The sequence below is a fragment of the Pipistrellus hanaki genome (assembly GCF_964339955.1).
Source record: "Pipistrellus hanaki genome assembly, chromosome: 3".
NCBI lineage: Eukaryota > Metazoa > Chordata > Mammalia > Chiroptera > Vespertilionidae > Pipistrellus > Pipistrellus hanaki.
This window is the reverse complement of record NC_140505.1, coordinates 6,013,526-6,031,905: the sequence shown is the minus strand read 5'-3', so window position 1 is coordinate 6,031,905 and position 18,380 is coordinate 6,013,526. Positions and strand designations below refer to the sequence as shown.

Below are 18,380 nucleotides of genomic sequence, written 5' to 3'. Positions count from 1 at the left end.
TAAGTGAGCTTCTAGTGAAAGTGAGAACGCAGCACTTGACTCCGTCCCACCTCAAACGTGCTCACACGGGAAATACAGCGGGCCCCCTCCTGCAGAGCGAAGCTGCTGACAACGCCTCGACTACTCAAGAAGGTGACAGTGCCCTGACCGGTTTGGCTCAGTGGATAGAGCGTCAGCTTGCGGACTCAGGGCTCCCAGGTTTGATTCCAGTTGGGGGCGTGTACCTTGGTTGTGGGCACATCCCCAGTGGAGGGTGTGCAGGAGGCAGCTGATTGATGATTCTCTCTCATTGATTTTTCTAGCTTTCTATCTCTCTCCCTTCCTCTCTGTAAAGAAAATCAATAAAATATATTTTTTTTAAAAGAAGGTGCTAGTGTGAGCTTGGGGACGGACGTGGAGGAGCACCGACTCACGCACTGACTCTTCATTTACATCCACCCCCCCCAACTTCTGTACCATCAGGCACCTAGTAGCTTAATAATGAGAAACCATATCAATGCTATGTGCAGAGCGGGTGGTTTTGAAAATTACACTCATTCTGAAGATATCTTATTTGGAATTCAAGTTACACATTACAAAAATGTATAGACCAAAGTTCTTAGATGTCATAAGCATGGAGTGAAAAACAAAAATCGATAGTAGGAAAAATGTTAAATCTGAATTACGTTGAGAACTACTATACACATTGTTTCATTTCCTACAAAACCATTAAGACCTTCAGCTCACTAAGCTCACGTTCTCTGACGTACGGAAGCCGCAGTACGGTTCACACGCCGTGAGGCCCGTTAGCAGGCCCCGGTACCTGGTTATTGAAGCTGACGCAGAGCTTAGAGAACCGGATGGGATGCGGACAGTCAGCCTTCAGGTAAATGTCGAACTGCACGGGAACATCGACGTGGAAGCTGGGGGCGTGGAACCTGGCTTTGCATTGCACTGGAAAGAAACAGAGGGGCCGAGTCCACACCGCACACCCGGCCCATCCTGCTCCGCGGCGAGGACCCCCCACAGCGCATCCCTCACGGCCGTCACGGGAAGTGCGTCCATGCAAAGGGAACTCACGTTTTAAAAACAAACCCAATTTAAGTAAACTACAGTTCCGAAACAAGCACTAATTTTAAAAACGCCAGTGCTCCTGAAATGTAACTAACAGAGCATTTTAAAGGAAAAGAACCATTTTGTTACTTTTAATTTCGTCCAAAATACCTACCTTAGATAGTAAAGCACATGTGTTTTAGATAACTTTAAAACGTGTTTCAAATAACATCTGAACTATAAATGAACAAAGTAAATTTAAGATATAAACTATTTAAAATTTTGATCATCCATGGGGGGAAATAAATAAAATTAGTGTATTTATAAAATGACTATACTTTGAAAATTCTTTGATTTTTGTCATTATTATTCTGCACCTATTCATATTGTAGAAACAAGGATAATTTCCCTGAAATAACACCGCAGGCGCCGGCCACCCACCGAACGGCACGAAGTCCTGCACGCCGATGGTGAACACGTTGCTGCCGGCCAGCGAGATGCGGTCCGCCCACAGCTTCTGGGCAGTTTTCACGGCGGCGCCGTCACAGTCCGGCTCAGGCTCGGGGCTTTCGTTCTGCACAACACAGAGTCAGACCCTCGCTCAGCTGGTCACAGACACACACGTGCCGGGACCAGATCCAAGCACACAGCCCCGGAACGCGCTTTACACGGAGAATTCCAACCCACCATTAAAACGTTTATGAGGTTCTTCTCTATCCGAGACTTCTGGTCATCTTTCAGAGTTGAAGCTAGTGTGAAGAAAGAGAAGAAAAAACCAGAGCATAAGACCGCCCCCACCGAAGCACAAAAACATTGCAGAGTAACTGTCTCTGCTGAGCACGAAGCCAGAAAACTGACAGACAGCTTTCTAAAGCGAACCCCAACGCTTTACACACTCGCACTGACGTCTACAGGAAACTTATTTTAGGACAAGTTTTAAAGAAGCTACAAGTCCCTCAGCTATCTCAGTTCCACGAAAGCTAAGAATGCCTTCACTTTGCAGTGACCTGTGCACAGCAAGAGTACTACAGAATATCTGGCATAATTATTCTCCCGATTTTCAGCGGCTTCGGGCTGCTGAATAACCTTAAAAACTCAGAGTGTAACGGGAAGCACAGCACGTTACCCCTTCCAAGGAGTTCTAGGGAATAGGTGATGTAGTCCTTCAACTGGGCCATCAGGTAGGAGCACTTGAGAGCTGTCGTCAGTATCGACGTGAGCAGAGTCCACCAGCCTTCGGTCCGGTAATCACACATCACATAGTCCAGCAACCTGGAGACGACGGAGTGAAAGACAGGCTGAGCAGCTTCACAGGACGAAGGTGGGGGGAGAGGGGGGGAGATACGGGTGGGGGCGGGGGGAGTGGGGGGAGAGACAGGTCTGGGAGAAAACAAAGTGCCCAAACTTCAGAAAATCTTACTGAAATAGTTTAACAAGTATTCTCATATTTAGCTAACTCTGAGGCTCCTTAAGACTTTGAGAAGGATTGTTTGTACTAGTAGATAGTACTTGAAAAAAATCACAGAAATGGAGTTTAATAGAAGATAAATAGGGAAATTTTAAATCCTTCAGTACAAATTTCTAATTGTGCTGTAAGGTAATCATAATACTTGTAAAAATACAGTGAAGGTGGATTGGGGGGTAATACGGGAATAAGGACACATATGTAACACCTTAATCAATAAATAAATTAAAAATAAAAATGGAAAAGATAAATAAAAATAAAAATACAGTGAACATGACTCACTTCAAAGCTTTGGTGTAATCCTTTGCATAGTAATATTCCTCTCCCATCTGGACCACTACACAGGAAGAAAGATTGGATGTACATAATTTAGTACATAAAAAGCATTCCAATTGATGAAACTGTGGCATGTCATGGATACATACTGAGATGACTTTTCATTCTCGGACACTTGTACTTCTTAAACTGCGCAACAGCATTGCTCAGAAGAGTTATTATTATTTCCTGTTAGAAAAGAGAGTGTGAGACATTCTAACAAATATAACTTGAATACTGTAAAAAGTAGCTGGCCCTGGGGAAAAACTCACCGAGTGAACCACATTTCTCTCCTTCAGCTGAATGGCAAGAATTCCCACCTTCTCTTTTTCAGGATCCGAAAGGTCAAAACCTGCATTGGGTAAGGCCCAACCCATTTTAGTCAGCACACCGAACATGGCTCCTCCACATGAAGAGGGGTGTGCACACTCCTGAATCCTTACTTCAATATAACCTATTTACAATTCTTAAACATTCTAGAACTTACAAGATTGACAGAGACAGCTCTATTAGCCTGGCAACGTCTCTGTGACCTCTGTTCCAAAGAGAACATCGCTGAGCTCAGGGTTCTCTGCCAAGTGGAATCAACCACCTGGAGAAGAACACCACCATCATTCTCTAGACTAGGGGTGTCGAACTCAATCAGAGAAGGGGCCAAAATCTAAAATCCAGCCTAAATCGCGGGCCGAATGGTTTACTGAACAGTCATAAACTGACAATGTCATAAACTGACAGCGGAGTGCAGTGATGACAGCGCGGTGCGGGCCACATTGCAAGGCCTGGCGGGCTGGATTTGGCCCGCAGGCCTTGTGTTTGACACATGTGCTCTAGACAGAATATCCTTCCTGGAGACGGAAGTAAATAATTTTTCAACACTTGCCACAGAAATTGCTCCAATGGAATTAAGTTTGCATAAAACACACACAAAAAAGATGCAGAGAAATTATTTTTGAGGCGATACAAATGCTGTTTTAAAATATCAAACAGATCATTAAAGTTAAGACAACAGATGTCCAAATACTTTAATCCTATCCCATTTTTAATTTTAAATTATTCTCAGAGGTAGGAATACAAACAAAACATTCTAAAAACTGAAAAAAGATTTAAAAAGTATTTTAAAAACACTCCTTTTCACCTCCACAATTTGCTCTGCCTAAGGCAGCCAAGAGGAGCGCTATGAGAGCGATCTGTGCCTCCTGGGGCTGAGAAGGGAGGGGGGAGGAGCTCACTCAGTACTCCTTGCCGCCAGGACCGCTGTCCGTAGAAGTCCAGAGCGCCGGTCTGTGTTTCCAACGGGTCAGGGCTGGGATACGTCACCGCGGCCTGCGAGGGAACACACAGCCTGAACAGGAGTCCCTGTGACCACACACACCAGCTCTCCCTCCGTGACAGAGCAGGTGTGCACAAACACAGACACCAGCCCACTCCAATACCAGTGAGGCGCTGCTGACATACCCCATCTTCAGAGAAGAAAACTGACTTCAGGTGAAAACAAATGGATGCCGCTGTATGAATGTAAATGCATGCACACACATACACCATGTGCTTATTTTAAAGGTGCTTATGTAAGGTGACCAGACGTCCTGCTTTTGGCGGGACAGTCCCGATTCTTAACAATTTGTCCCGCATCCTGCAGCGTTTTTAAAAAGTCCCAATTTTTGGAAAGATTCTTTTTAAAACACCACGAGATGCGGGACAAATTGTTAAAAATTGGGACTGTCCTGCCAAAAGTGGGACTTCTGGTCACCTTATGCTTATGGGAAATCAGTATTTAAATATAATCATCCGAGAGAAAGGTAAAATGAATTGTCAAGTTTAAGAAACGATGCAATCCACATGAAGTCTCGGATTCTTAGGAGTCCTCCCGAGGGGGAACCTCGGAAAGAGAAAGGAGCACAGGGGCATCCGCTCCGGCGGGCCAAAGTGGTGCTCACGTCTGCTGTCCTTCCGGCTCCCGCAGCCGTGCGCACAGAAACGGGACGCTGGCCTGACAGCGTGGCCCGGGCTGCCTGTGGCTTTTATTTTAGAGTAGTTTTCTCTTGTCTACATCACCAGCTTATTGACCACCTAAGCCAGTTCTTCTAAGAAAAACTTCTCATTCCCAGGCAAAATGGAGTATTCAGGCTAAAACGGAAAATGATTACAATTCCTGAAATAGCCAAAACCGGTTTGGCTCAGTGAATGGAGCGTCAGCCTGTGGACTGAAGGGCCCCGGGTTCGATTCCGGTCAAGGGCATGTGCCTTGGTTGCGGGCACATCCCCGGTGGGGGGTGTGCAAGAGGCAGCTGGTCGATGTTTCTCTCTCATCGATGTTTCTTACTCTCTATCCCTCTCTCTCTTCCTCTCTGTAAAAAAATCAATAAAATATATTTTTTTTAAAAACACACACACAAAAAAAAACAATTCCTGAAATATAAAAAGCCAATTCTATTCAAAGGCTTGGGAAAAAAATGACCCACACCATTTAGTTTATCTTCTTTCAAGAGAAGAGGAACCAACTTCCTAAACGGCAGATGGCTCGGGGGTCAGTAACTTACTTCGTGGCTGCAGAGGGTTTTTGCGAGCTGCTTCCGCTCCTGGGCATAGTACGCTGCCTGCTGGTAATAGAAACCGGGATTCTGAGTTTGAATAGCTGTCAACCCTAACTTAATAGCTTCATCAAATAAATCTCCAAAGGCCTGGAATCTTAAAGAAAAAGAAAAAAAATCAAGAAATAAAAAAAGAATGAAAAAGCAAAAGCTTACTTTTATAATTATTCATCCTGGAACCGTCACCTCAGCAGACGGGATTAAAATAGTGCTACTGACGAACCATAAGTGAGTAGGACTTCCTGCGTAACTACTAATACACACTAATCAATTATGGGTAACAGATTCTGTACCCAAGTCCACTCTTCTGAGCTGCAAACCTTTACAATATCCTCCCAAACCAGATGCCAGCATAGCTGCCACCATCAAATACATCAGTGACTCTGGGGACAACTTCATTTTAGCAACTTTTAAACATGGGTCTCAAGTAGGAAGTTCCACGTCAGTAGAGATTTTGTTTTGTTCGCTGCTCTATTCTCAGTACCTAGATACATGTTAGAATCTCAATAAATATATACTAAGCTAGCGGTCGGGTGCACGACATTCATGCACTGGGGGGAGGGGGAGGAAGGGTGTCTCCCTCAGCCTGGCCTGCGCCCTCGCAGCCCGGGACCCCTTGGGGGTGTCCCACAGCCCGGGAGCAGGCCTAAGCCGGCAGTCGGACATCCTCCAAGGGGTCCTTGGTGCTGCCGCAGAGGCGGGAGAGGCTCCACCGCCGCTGTGCTCCCCGGCCATGAGCCCAGCTTCTGGCTGAGCGGGGCTCCCCCTGTGGGAGCGCACTGACCATCAGGGTGTAGCTCCTGCATTGAGCGTCTGCCCCCTGGTGCTCACAGTGAACAGTCTTTCCGCTGTTTGGTCACCTTGCATATTACCCTTTTATTATATAAGAGGATTACTAGAAACATACTTAAGCAAGACCATTAAAAACCTACTTAATGACAAAAATCTTAGTTCAATTTAAATCAAAGTCCATGCCAATTCTAGCCCTCATATCACACGTATTTTTTAAGTTGTTGACAGTATTACAAATGTCTTCCGTTTCCCCCATCCCAAGTATTTAAAAAAAAAAAAAAAAAAGACATTCTAAGAGTACAACTGGAAACATACTGTTTAGACATCCATGCAGCATGCTCAAAAGCCAACTCCGCGCTTCCGATTTTTTTCTTACACAAGTCGATGTGTTTTCGGAACTGAGCAATTGCATCCAATGGGGTGTTGTGTTGAAAACACAGTCTACAGATCTGCAAAATGTAAAATCAACCCAAAAAGAAAATCAACGTCAGAAGGCATATTCATTTTACATGAAAAGACGTAAACATAGAGACTAACTTTCAAAGACTGTGGAGCGTCCTTCTCTTAAGTTCTTGGAGATAGAATCAATTTTCTCTACGACAAGGGCTATGCTAAAACCAGAGGTTATGCCCCTTTGATAAATGAATTACTCAGTATCATACTGAGTCTATTCTATGCCTTAGAAAAAAAGCCTGGGGTTATCATTTATATTAACCAGTCACTTATTTCTGGGTTGTTTCCAATCCTTTCCTACTTCAGGATGCAATAAATATCCTCATATGTATGATTTGCAAGTTAGCACACGTCAGATAAATTTCCTGAAATGGAATTGCTAAGATCAAAGACAACATCCACTTTAACTTGTACAGCCATTGAAAAACATTCTCTGTGGAAGCTGGGCCAATTTACCCTTACAGAAACAATAAAGTTACCATCTGCCCTCACCTCACCAGCCCAGTGCCAGCCATCTTTAAAATACTGAGTGTGGGAAGATCAAGAATCAAATCAAACAGCTCTCACCTGCCTTCTGGGGGCATCTATTCCTACCGTACATAAATTTAAAATGCGTAAATAATATGAATAAAAGTTTCCACTATGGTGAATAGTTACACTTTTCCTATGGCTATGCATTAAACCAAGGAAGCCTTACATGGTTCTAACATGTTAAACCTTTTAAAATTCAATGATATAGGCATCTTTCTTCTCTCTCCTTCCTGCTCCCACTTAAAAACAGACAAAGGACCCCCTTAGAACTCTGACAACCATAAACTCAAAACCAAGCATGGCCATTAGGCTGCTAAACACTAGGCGTCCTTGAGATAAGGACATAAAAGAGGTGCATTATTAACCTAATACTTTTTAGAACAAGCAGCTGATTTGGTTTACAAATTTAAAAAAGACAATGTGATACTTAAAAACAAATTTCCTTTACATGGAATTAGAACTCTCACCTTGTAGTTTATAAATCCTGCCATAGTCTTAATTTCCAGAATATTAGTTTCATGGGCTCTCAATTCATGTACAAGATTGTAGGCGGTCCGATAATTCCTAAGAGAAACACAAGGAAAGGGATTAAATACGCTATAAGTTAATTTTAAGAAAAGATTCCTAAGAACAACATTATTAAAAATAACAAAGAGAATGGAGAGTCAACATTTCTTAGCACACAACAGCTCAATGACATATACATATTAAGCTCTGATTTCCTGAAAAATGGTATATGGATTAACAGTGTGTGAGCCCTAGATGGTTTGGCTCAGGGAATAGAGCATCTGCCTGTGGACTGAACGGTCCCAGGTTCAATCCCGGTCAAGGGCACATGCCCAGGTTGTGGGCTTGATCCCCAGTAGGGGACGTGCAGAAGGCAGCCAATCAATGATTATCATTCATCATTGATGTTTCTATCTCTTTCTCCCTCTCCCTTCCTCTCTGAAGTCAATAAAATATATTTAATAATAATAATAACAATAATGTCTGAGAAGCTCCAATGACTTTTCATTAAAAAGTCCCATCACCCGCACTTTGCTTTGTCATTAACACCTGTCAATAACTGAAAGGAAAAGTTGAAAAACTAAGGAAAATTGTCCAGAATTAATTTAAAAATTAGTATTGTTGCCCAGCCAGTGTGGCTCAGTGGTTGAGTGTTGACTTATGAACCAGGAGGTCACAGTTTGACTCCTGATCAGGGCTCATGCCTGGGTTGTGGGCTCCATCTCCAGGAGGGGGCATGCAGGAAGTAGCCAATCAATGATTCTCTCTTATCATTGATGTTCCTAAATCTTTCTCCCTCTCTGAAATCAATATTTGCTTTTAAATTAGCATTGTTAAAAAATAAGTTATTTCTGCCGAAACCGATTTGGCTCAGAGGTAGAGCATCGGTCTGTGGACTGAAAGGTCCCAGGTTCGATTCCGGTCAAGGGCATGTACATTGGTTGCGGGCACATCCTCGGTGGGGGCTGTGCAAGAGGCAGCTGGTCGATGTTTCTCTCTTATCGACGTTTCTAACTTTCTCCCTCTCTCTTCCTCTCTGTAAAAAATCAATAAAATATATATATATTTTTAAAAAATAATAATAATAAGTTATTTCTTAAAAGCCTCACACAAACTTCTCAAACAAATAGAACTGTACTAGGAAAGAAGGTGTTACCAAGAGAGCAGGTCAATAGCTTTGAAACCCAAGTGTCTGTACCAGGTAAGTGGGTATCACTGGTCTCGGGAGCAGGCTGGAGGGGAAATGAGAATTCCGAGGGAGCGCGTGGGACACAGGAGAGCCTGGTAAAGGAGCCGCCCCTGAACGTGACCGTCAGGAGGAAACTCGGTCTTCTCCAGAGAAAACGCTCCTACTGCTTCAGGTGGCACTTTTCTTTCCAGGCGTGTTTTTGGACAGAATTGGAATGGAAGGTTTTTAACTAATACCCTGGATTCAAAATACACTACAGTGAGGCCAGCTATAATTATCTGAATTTGTTGAGATTTAGAGAACACCATTTGGTACTTACCACCTCAATAATAACACACACAAAAAGAGGTTTCTGCAATATTCCTCTGAATAACAGACGTACTATATTTTTATTTATTTCTCTGCTAGAGGCCCAGTGCATGAAATTCGTGCATGGGGGCAGAGGGGGGGTGCCCTCAGCCCAGCCTGCACCCTCTCCAATCGGGACCCCTTGGGGGATGTCCAACTGCCAGTTTAGGCCCGATCCCCGGGATCAGGCCTAAACCGCAGTCAGACATTCCTCGCACAATCCTGGACCGCTGGCTCCTAATCGCTCACCTGTCTGCCTACTTGGTTGCTCCTAACTACCCCCCCACCCACCCACCAGCCTGATCGCCCCACACTACCTCTATGTACTGGCCTGGTTGCTCCTAACTGCCCCCCTGCCAGCCTGGTTGTCCTTACTACCCCCCTGCCAGCCTGGTGGCCAACTGCCCCCCCCCCCCGCCCCGCCAGCCTGGTCACCCCCAATGCCCCACTCTGCTGGCCTAGTCGCCCCTCCTTGCCCCCCCCCCCGCCAGCCTAATCACTCCCAACTGCCCCCCTGCCAGCCTGGTTGCCCCACACAGCCTGCTTGTTCAGTTGTTGGGTCATCTCTCACTACCCCGCCCTGCCAGCCTGGTTGTAGGCAACCATCTTGTGAGGGTTAATTTGCACATTACCTCTATATTATACAGGAGGATCTTTCTCCCTGTACACTTAGCCTGTCCTTAACTTTAGAATATACTGCTGTTTTTAATCCCTTTGTTACACTGCCACTGCCAGAGCTAGAAAGAGATCGTATTTTATTAAATTGTGGCAAAGGAATAAAAGGCTTAAGTTCTGCCAAGACATCCCCAACTACTCATCAAAGCTCTAAGCAGAGAACTGAATGAAAAATGATGTTATCAACAGGCATTAAAAACTAAAAACCAACTTTAATTAAAATAAAATCATGCCCTCGCAAGTGTGGTTCGGCTGGAGCGCTGTCCTGTACACCTCAAAGGCTGCCGTTCGATTCCCAGTCAGGGCACAAATGCAAGCTGCAGGAGGCAACCAATCCATGTTTTCCCTCTTTCTCTGCCTCCCTCTCTATAAAATCAATTAAAATACAAATAAATAAATAAAATCATAGCTTAACTGAATAAATGCACTATACAACTTAAATTCATAGTCTGACTTAGATAATGTTTATATGTATACTTAACTTTGGAAGAAAGCAATCTTAACACAAGCATTTTACTGAATACACAAATAAGAAGTAGAAAGTGGGAACATTTTAATATTGTTTCTTTAGGTCATGTCATTTAATGGCAGTAGACCAGAAAGCCTTATAACTCTATGAAATTTACTTTCAATAACAAGCATTTTTTTTAAATCTAAAAACATTATATTCCACTCATCTCTAGATAAACTAAAGTAAATACTACATAACTGAATCTAAATCAACATAAACATTTTAAAATTAGTTTGATTGTGATTCAGAAGTTGCCATTAATATTATATTATTAACATCAAGATAAGAAAAATTTAGTTTGACAACTGTTAGAAACTTACTTCAGCGCATTTTGTGTATCCTGTTTCAACTCACTGAAGAAAGCTATTTTAAACTGATGTCTAACAAATAAAAGCTGAAAAAAATAGAAAAAACATCATTACACATATTCTCTTAAAAATATAAAATTTTTAATAATTTTTATTGAGACACAAAAGCATAAGAAAATATTCAAAATTAAAGTTCAAAAATTATTCCAACAAATAAGTATAGTTAAGGAGGCTATAAAAGTCTATCTACATTTAAGAACAGTAAGGGCAAAGAATACAAAAATGAATTAGCTCTTAAATGCTTTAAAAAGTCCTGGTTGGGGTGCTCAATGGTTAGAGCATCAGCCTGCAGACTGAAGGGTTACGGATTCAATTCTGGTAAAGGGCATGTACCTAGGTTGCAGGCTGGATACCCAGCCCCAGTCTGGGCACATTTGGGAGGCAAACAATTGATGTATCTGTCTCATATTGATATTTCTCTCTGTCTCTCTCCCTCCGCCCCTCTCCTTTCCACTCTAAAAACCAATGTGAAAAATATCCTCGGGTAATGATTAACAAAATAAGTAAGTAAATATATGCTTAAAAATAAAAAAAACTTTAAAAGTACCGAAGCCCTTTAAAAACATCCAAGACATTCACTATCTCCCTCAAATTAATCAGCTCTAGAATCTTTATTATTTCCTCCTTCAGGGAAAAACACGTACCTGGTGTGTTGTTTTATTCAAAAATTCTTTATGAGATTTCACTCTTCTGATTTCTGTGTAGTAATAGGTCTGTGCATGTTCATAAAAGGCATTTTCTAATCTATTAAAAAAACAGAAAGCTGCTTCTGTGAACTGGACAATGGTCACATGATTTGTGAGATAAGTCTACAAAGACAGGCTAAGCTCTGATGGGACTCAGACCCTTCTTAAAAGTTATTTAAATATATAAATAAACATACCGAAAACGAAGTAAAACACAGGCCAGAAATAGAGACACTGTCATATAAGAGAACAAGTCAGAAAAGGCCACAGGGTAGTTACCGAGAAGTACAATTTAAAATACGAGTAAGCTTTTTAAATGAAGTTGACCTAGAGGTACATATGGTGTCAATGAGGTGATGTTACATGGCAGTTCAGTATATGCTATATGGTTATATTATTTTTATTTTTAAAAAAGACATTTTTAGGAAGGAAACTTAAGTCCATTGCTAATGGAATCGCTTCTCAGCCTTTTGGCAAAGATCAAGTGTAGTAAGATGCTGATGTAACTGGAGAAAGTTAAAGAGTTGACTAAGGGGATTTTACTTTCTATCTCATTTCCTCAACACCATTTGAATTCCGCCGCCCCCCCCCCCCCCCCCCCCGTGAACATGTTTGTTTGTTTTCATAAATGGGTCTACACCTCCAACTTCTCAATGCTTAATGAACTATCTACTGAAGAAAAAGACTTCAAAGGCCTTCATTTACCTTATAATGTACCCCACCAGGTGGTCAGTGTGGGGCAGGACAAACAGAGATTTCCCAGAGAGCTCACACGCATTACACAGAGCTGCAGCCCTTTCTGAAGCCATCACGTCCTCGCCTGCAGACACGGCCACCGAGAGAGAGGAAATAATTAATGCAATCTTCCCAATGAGCGTCTCCTCAAACCTGAGCAAGAGAATAAAAACCCCAACCGCTGACACCGGTGTGGCTCAGTGGATAGAGCATCGGCCTGTGGATTGAGGGGTCCCAGGTTTGATTCTGGTCAAAGGCATGTACCTTCTTGCGGGCACATGCCCAGTGGGGGGGGGGGGGGGTGTGCAAGAGGCAGCTGATCGATGTTTCTCTCTCATCGATGTTTCTAACTCTCTATCCCTTTCCTCTCTCTTCCTCTCTGTAAAAAATCAATAAAATACATTAAAAAAAAAAAAAAAAACCACCACTGCCCCATGCCAGCAGGAGTCCGGGGCCCTCCAGACCGCTGTGGGTTCTCAGAAGTGACCCAGACCGTGATCTGTCAGGAAAAAACTTGTCCTTTCCTCCTGAGCCAAGATACACAAAGCAATGCCAACACAGAGGCCGCATTACCATTTCCAAAACCGTAACTAAAAGTGGAAACAATAATTCATGAAAGTGGATTTAGGATGCTACAAGTGTCAACACCGAAACAAAAAATATTTTGGCCTCTCAGTGGGTATGTGGCCGGACCAGGAATCAAAGCTCCAGCAACCGAGCCACTCTGGCTGGGCAAAACCCAGGCATTTTCTAACGAGAAATTAGATATACTATTGCATTTTCCTTGGCCGTACTGTAAATTAAGGAAAAAAAAATTACACGAGGAATATTTTTATTTAATATTTAAACAGGTCTCAGATAAGTAAGTAAACAAAGTTGTTTAAAAATCAAGTGGGAACTGATTTGTCAGTTGCTATATGCCTACATCGGGAGATAAATGACAGAGAGCAGGACTTAATATGCACTCTTGAATATTCTTAAATTTTTACAATAAGCATTATGCATGTGTTACTAGTACTTTTTAAGTTAACACACTATCTTTCCCATAACTGAATGCATAAAAGATTTCAACATTAACAATTATGCTTCTTGGTGATAAGAATTGGAGGCATAAAACAATTCACTATTAACTTTTTGATACCTGGAGGCAACGGGGTTTTCTTCTGAATCAGAACCACTGCCACTTTTGTGTTTCTCCCTTGTAAACTCTGCCTGCAATGGAAAAGTTTTAGCATTAAATAATTAAATTGTCTTTTTAGAAATATACTGGTATTCAAGCCCAGGTGGTATCTCTCAGTGGTTGAGCAGCGGCCCATGAACCAGGAGGTCAGGACACAGGCCCAGGTTCGAGCGCCATCCCCAGCAGGGGGCGTGCAAGGACAGCCAGCCAAGGTTTCTCTCTCATCACTGATGTTTCCAGCTAGAGCTCTCTCCCTCTCTCTGAAATCAATTAAAACATATTTTAAAAATATGCATGTATTCAAAACCGTACATAAAATACATTTGATAATTCAAAGAAAGAAAATTCAACTTAAAAAATCCACAAGATTAGAGGAAAATCTTTTCCTGCATACAGAGAAACATATATTCCACAATGATTTCAATTTCAAAAATAAAAATCTCACATTGAGCTTTGAATCCTTACAAAAGTCTGTTTTGAAAGTAAAAGTTCTATACTTTCACGTAAAAGTTATAATACAATATCCTTATAGTGATACATGACAGAGTAGTCCATTCAAAAGAATTATTTTGAAACTGAACTGGTGCCAGGGCAAAAGTATTATGAGACTAACGAGCAAATTACTGTATCTTCAAAAAATATAAATGCAAGAGGGACCGGTTTGGCTCAATGGATAGAGCGTCGGCTTGGGGACTGAAGGGTCCCGGGTTCGATTCCGGTCAAGGCCATGTACCTTGGTTGCGGGCATATCCCCAGTAGGGGGTGTGCAAGAGGCAGCTGGTCGATGACTCTCTCTCATCAATGTTTCTAACTCTCTATCTCTCTCCCTTTCTCTCTGTATAAAAAATCAATAAAATATATTAAAAAAATATATATATATATAAATGCAAGAAAAAGCACTTGGAAATCCAGACCAATCTGTCTTCTAATGTCTTCCTCCTCCAGCTCAGCATTATTTAAGTTAACATGGATGCGTCCTGTTTGGAACTGAACACATTTCCCTGGAGTTCAGCAACCCCCACAGCGACCGCTGCAGCCTGCACAGTGCCCGCCGCCATCGGCCTGAGCCATGGGCCTGAGCGGCCGCCATCGGCCTGAGCGCAGACAGACCTGACGATCTCCACGCGGGTGGCGCACTCGGACTGCTTCTCCTTCCACTGCGGCTCGTCCCAGTCCAACTCGTAGAACACCACCACCAGGGCCGGCACCAGGTTCAGGTGCTTGTTCATCCAGCCCGTCTTCAGGATCCCCTTCGGGATGTACCACTCGTAGGACGTTCTCTGCGAGCATCGGCAGAAGTTGTAGAGTTACCCGACGACAACAGCAGCAGAAACACCTGTTCTTGAGCCCCAGGCACTTTATGGGCATTCATCTCACTCAGGAGACACCCAAGCCATCTGAACTAATAAAAGCGCAATGTGCAAACCGACCGAACGACCAAACAGCAGAACCACCGTCCTGATGACCTTCCGGACGACCACGCTATGACATGCACTGGTGCCAGGCCAGCCAAGGCGGGTGTGATGCAATTCGTAGGGGGCCCTCGCCATTGCCCCACAATCGCCCCCCACAGAGAGGCCCAGGCCACCCTCTGAAGGGCAATTGATGGGGGGGCTCCCAATCGATCGCCACAAAGAGGGAGATCCAGGCCACCAGCCGGTGGGACGACCAATCTGGGGGCCCCACCAGATCAATCAAATCATAGAGGGAGGTCCAGGCCACTGGCCAGTGACACTGTGGCAGGAGTGCAGGGCTGGCCAGTGATCACCCCGCAGAGGAAGGCCCAGCCAGCCAAGCACCCCATTCCCGCAGAAGGAGGCAACCGGTGGCAGGGGAGGAGGGGAGCAGCGCCCACCCAGATGGCAAGCAGCAGCGGGGGCGGGGCCAGCTGCTGGCAGCCGGGGGTAGCAACGCCCCAATAGGCCCTGATGGCTGGCCAGGCCTAGGGACCCTACCCCAGGGGTCCCGGACTGCAAGAGGGTGCCGGCGGGGCTGAAGGACACCTCTCCCCTAACCCCCATGCATGAATGTCTTGCACAGGGCCTCTAGTTGTTAATAAGATGAGGAAATTCCAGCTTACAGAGACCAAATGAGAGCTAGAAAGCACTAGAGGTAGGATCTCAACCTCAAAGCTGTGGCAATTTTCAGTTAAAGAATGAACAAACTCAAGAGTTCCTAATGATATTAAGGCTCTCAAATACCCTGGAAGCATACAGCCCTTTTCCACGTAAATGTGACTTAGATTCCTCACCGTGTCAAGTTTCTGCTCTTGTAAAAAGCTGCTCAAATAAACTGTTATCTGAAACCCAACATAGCTTCATTTGTTTCAAAACATATTGCCACGATGGCATTTCGCTTTACTTGTAAACTGTGAAGACCATGGATGCTGGTAATGGTGAACAGAGAATGAGAAACCTTTCTAAATAGGGAGGCCTTTATGGAGATTTGTTTGTTTTGTTGTGTTTTGTTTTTTTTTAAAGGAAAAACTAGGCTCATTGAATAAAAATCTTAATAGTTATAAAGTAATTATTCTGCTGGGTTTAAAAAAATAACTATTATTAAACGCTAGTAGTCCTGTGCAGGAATCCGTGCACCAGTAGCTCGCTGCCGCCTCCTGTGCCACCCTCTATATGCCCCCACCCCGCTCATAGCTTGTTGCCCTGCCCCCTCCTGTAGCTCTCCATCGCCACCTGCTTGTAGTTCACTGCCCCACCCTCCTGCAGATCTGTGATCTGGTCCTTATGCGGTCGGTCATTAAGCCTCACTGTATAACAGATAATTAGCATATTCCTCTCTCATTATATAGGGTACCTGTAGTGTATTACAGACTTGACAAAGCCCAGGGTTTTCTATACCCATCACTGTAACCAGCCCCTTAATAAACTCAGGGGTTTCCGAGCTCAGACAACAGGAACAAAGAAGACATACACACACATACAGAGGGAGAGAGGGAGGACAGCCCCTGCAATCACAATGCCGTTACCTTGGGTCTGCATTTCGGATACTCATGGTCACCAGGGAGCACCTTGAAAGAGATCGGTACCCGATCAGCCCTCCGATTGGCACAGAAAGCATCCCAGACGGCTCGATGGACGGCGTTGTACACCACATCCAGGCCGGTGAGAGTGACAAAGGCCATCGGCCGACAGCATAATTCCACAGGGAAGTCCCACTGTGTGGGACCCATGTTCACGGAGTCCTGAAAATTTTAAATACAAATATTGATACATTCGTAACTCATTTCTTAAAAGCCCAAATCCATTTCTAACATGTGAATCTCCACCATTTAGAAAACATTACAAAAAGGCAAAAGACTCTGAAGTGTCTGCAAATACAAAAGAAATCAAAAGTTTTTCAAAACTGTAATTCCTAAATTGACCTATTGAAATTTGGTAACTATTGGTATTGTATTTTTTTTTTAAATCTTCCATATTACAAAGGTAGTCAACTTCAAGACTAATCAGTATTTTCAGTAACATCTCAAAATGCACACAGAACTTTGGAAAGAGCAGAGCAAGAAAGCAGAACGCCATCCAATTAAAAGGTCTCATGACCTACTTCAGCTATAAAGAAAAATAATTATTGACATAGCTATACAAAAACTGTAATTATCTCTAATTTCCCTGTAATTGCTAACATCTAATTTCTGAACTCCTGAGATATTAAAATAATATGCTAATCATCTAGTCAATCCTCCATATCTCGGATACCACATCAGCAGATTCAATCAACCCTACTGTGTAGCTATATGTCTGCTCTAGCGGTCACACAAGAAAATACAAATAGGTGGAATTAATTTTAATGATATTCTATCTAACCAATATATCCAAAATAATATCCTTTCAAAATTAATATAAAAATTATTATCAAGATATTGTCCTTTTTTGTACTAAGTTTTCAAAATCTGGTGTGTACTGTACACTGAAAGCACATCTCAAATTGGTCTAGTCTATTTCAAATTGTTCAGCAGCCACATCTGGCTACTGGCTACTATACTGGGCAGTGCAGCTCTGAATCATTGTAATAATTCTGTCCCCGGTAATGAAAATTGCATCTGAAATTCTTGCACATTCTATCCTAAAAGCTTTGGCACCTGAAATGGGACACGCTTATTCTGCAGCAAAGGAATGGGGCGGCCAAGGACAGGTACAGAGGTGCATGGGCCTCGCTGACAGCCGCTCCTAGAAGAAGCCAAGGGCGTGGACGGAGGCGCAGAAGGAATAACACCCCGGGCCGGGAACCACGTAGTGCAAGGGAATAATCTGGAAGCTGGCATGCACGATCATATGGAAGACTCTTGGGAAGAAGGACGGTACAATACAAAGGAAGGCGACCTGCTCGGAGTGGAAGATAAATGTATGTGGTCACTATTTAATGAATGGAGGTTCAGGGTGTAGGGCAAGGCGAATGAGGATAAGATTCAGAGAAGCTCTACTACAAAATGACCAAAATAGGAACGACAGTTTGAGGCAGGGATGATTGGGGGGAGGGGGCAGGAAGAAAAATAAAAAGCTGATGTTGAGGATGTGAACCAACATCTGCTTTCAGAAAAAGGAACCGTCCCAGGATCACAGAATTCAGGAAAGGCAGAGAAACGACGCTGGAGCCCTAAAAGCAGATTCTACCCTCCTCCCCAGCCCCCTAACACCGGGAGGCCCTGGAAACAGGTGCACAGGGGCTAAAGGAGAGATGCCGGCATTGCACCCGCCGGCGCCGCTACAAAACGCAGGCCCCTCACCCCCGCAGGCAGAGCCAACGCTCTCCCGAGGCGGTGTCGCCTGGCCCGCGGGTCTCCGGCCCGGACTCACCCAGGCCGCGTGCACGGGGCCGGCTGCAGCCGGTGGCCGGTCGCCTCCAGCCGGGGAGGCCGAGGGGAAGCCGGCGGGGGTGCCCGAGGCAGCCAGGCCGGGTCCTGCAGCCGCCGCCGCCTCACAGCCGGGTCCAGCGAGCAGGACTTCCCTCCGCCCGCCTGCGCATGCCCAGGAAGCGCTTCCTGGGCCTGAGT

General features: G+C 44.1%; 1 protein-coding gene across 2 annotated transcripts in view; it reads right to left on the bottom strand.

Annotated features, from left to right (window-relative positions):
* Positions 1-18,363, bottom strand: part of TRAPPC11 (trafficking protein particle complex subunit 11) — a 34,050-nt gene extending 15,687 nt beyond the window's left edge. Inside the window, exons 1-18 of one of the 2 annotated variants that reach the window (XM_084877743.1) lie at positions 18,184-18,363; positions 16,359-16,574; positions 14,486-14,655; positions 13,337-13,407; positions 12,166-12,280; positions 11,419-11,518; positions 10,727-10,800; positions 7,644-7,740; positions 6,508-6,641; positions 5,350-5,497; positions 4,042-4,135; positions 3,085-3,164; positions 2,923-3,001; positions 2,780-2,834; positions 2,159-2,304; positions 1,720-1,781; positions 1,474-1,606; positions 803-933 (exon numbers count right to left, since the gene is read on the bottom strand). In XM_084877743.1, the coding sequence (XP_084733869.1) occupies positions 803-933; positions 1,474-1,606; positions 1,720-1,781; positions 2,159-2,304; positions 2,780-2,834; positions 2,923-3,001; positions 3,085-3,164; positions 4,042-4,135; positions 5,350-5,497; positions 6,508-6,641; positions 7,644-7,740; positions 10,727-10,800; positions 11,419-11,518; positions 12,166-12,280; positions 13,337-13,407; positions 14,486-14,655; positions 16,359-16,562 (1,893 nt within the window). In that variant the 5' untranslated portion in view covers positions 16,563-16,574; positions 18,184-18,363. The remainder of the gene's footprint in view (positions 1-802; positions 934-1,473; positions 1,607-1,719; positions 1,782-2,158; positions 2,305-2,779; positions 2,835-2,922; positions 3,002-3,084; positions 3,165-4,041; positions 4,136-5,349; positions 5,498-6,507; positions 6,642-7,643; positions 7,741-10,726; positions 10,801-11,418; positions 11,519-12,165; positions 12,281-13,336; positions 13,408-14,485; positions 14,656-16,358; positions 16,575-18,183) is intronic. The other variant, XM_084877744.1, reaches the window with a different exon arrangement.
* Positions 18,364-18,380: the final 17 nt, after the last annotated feature.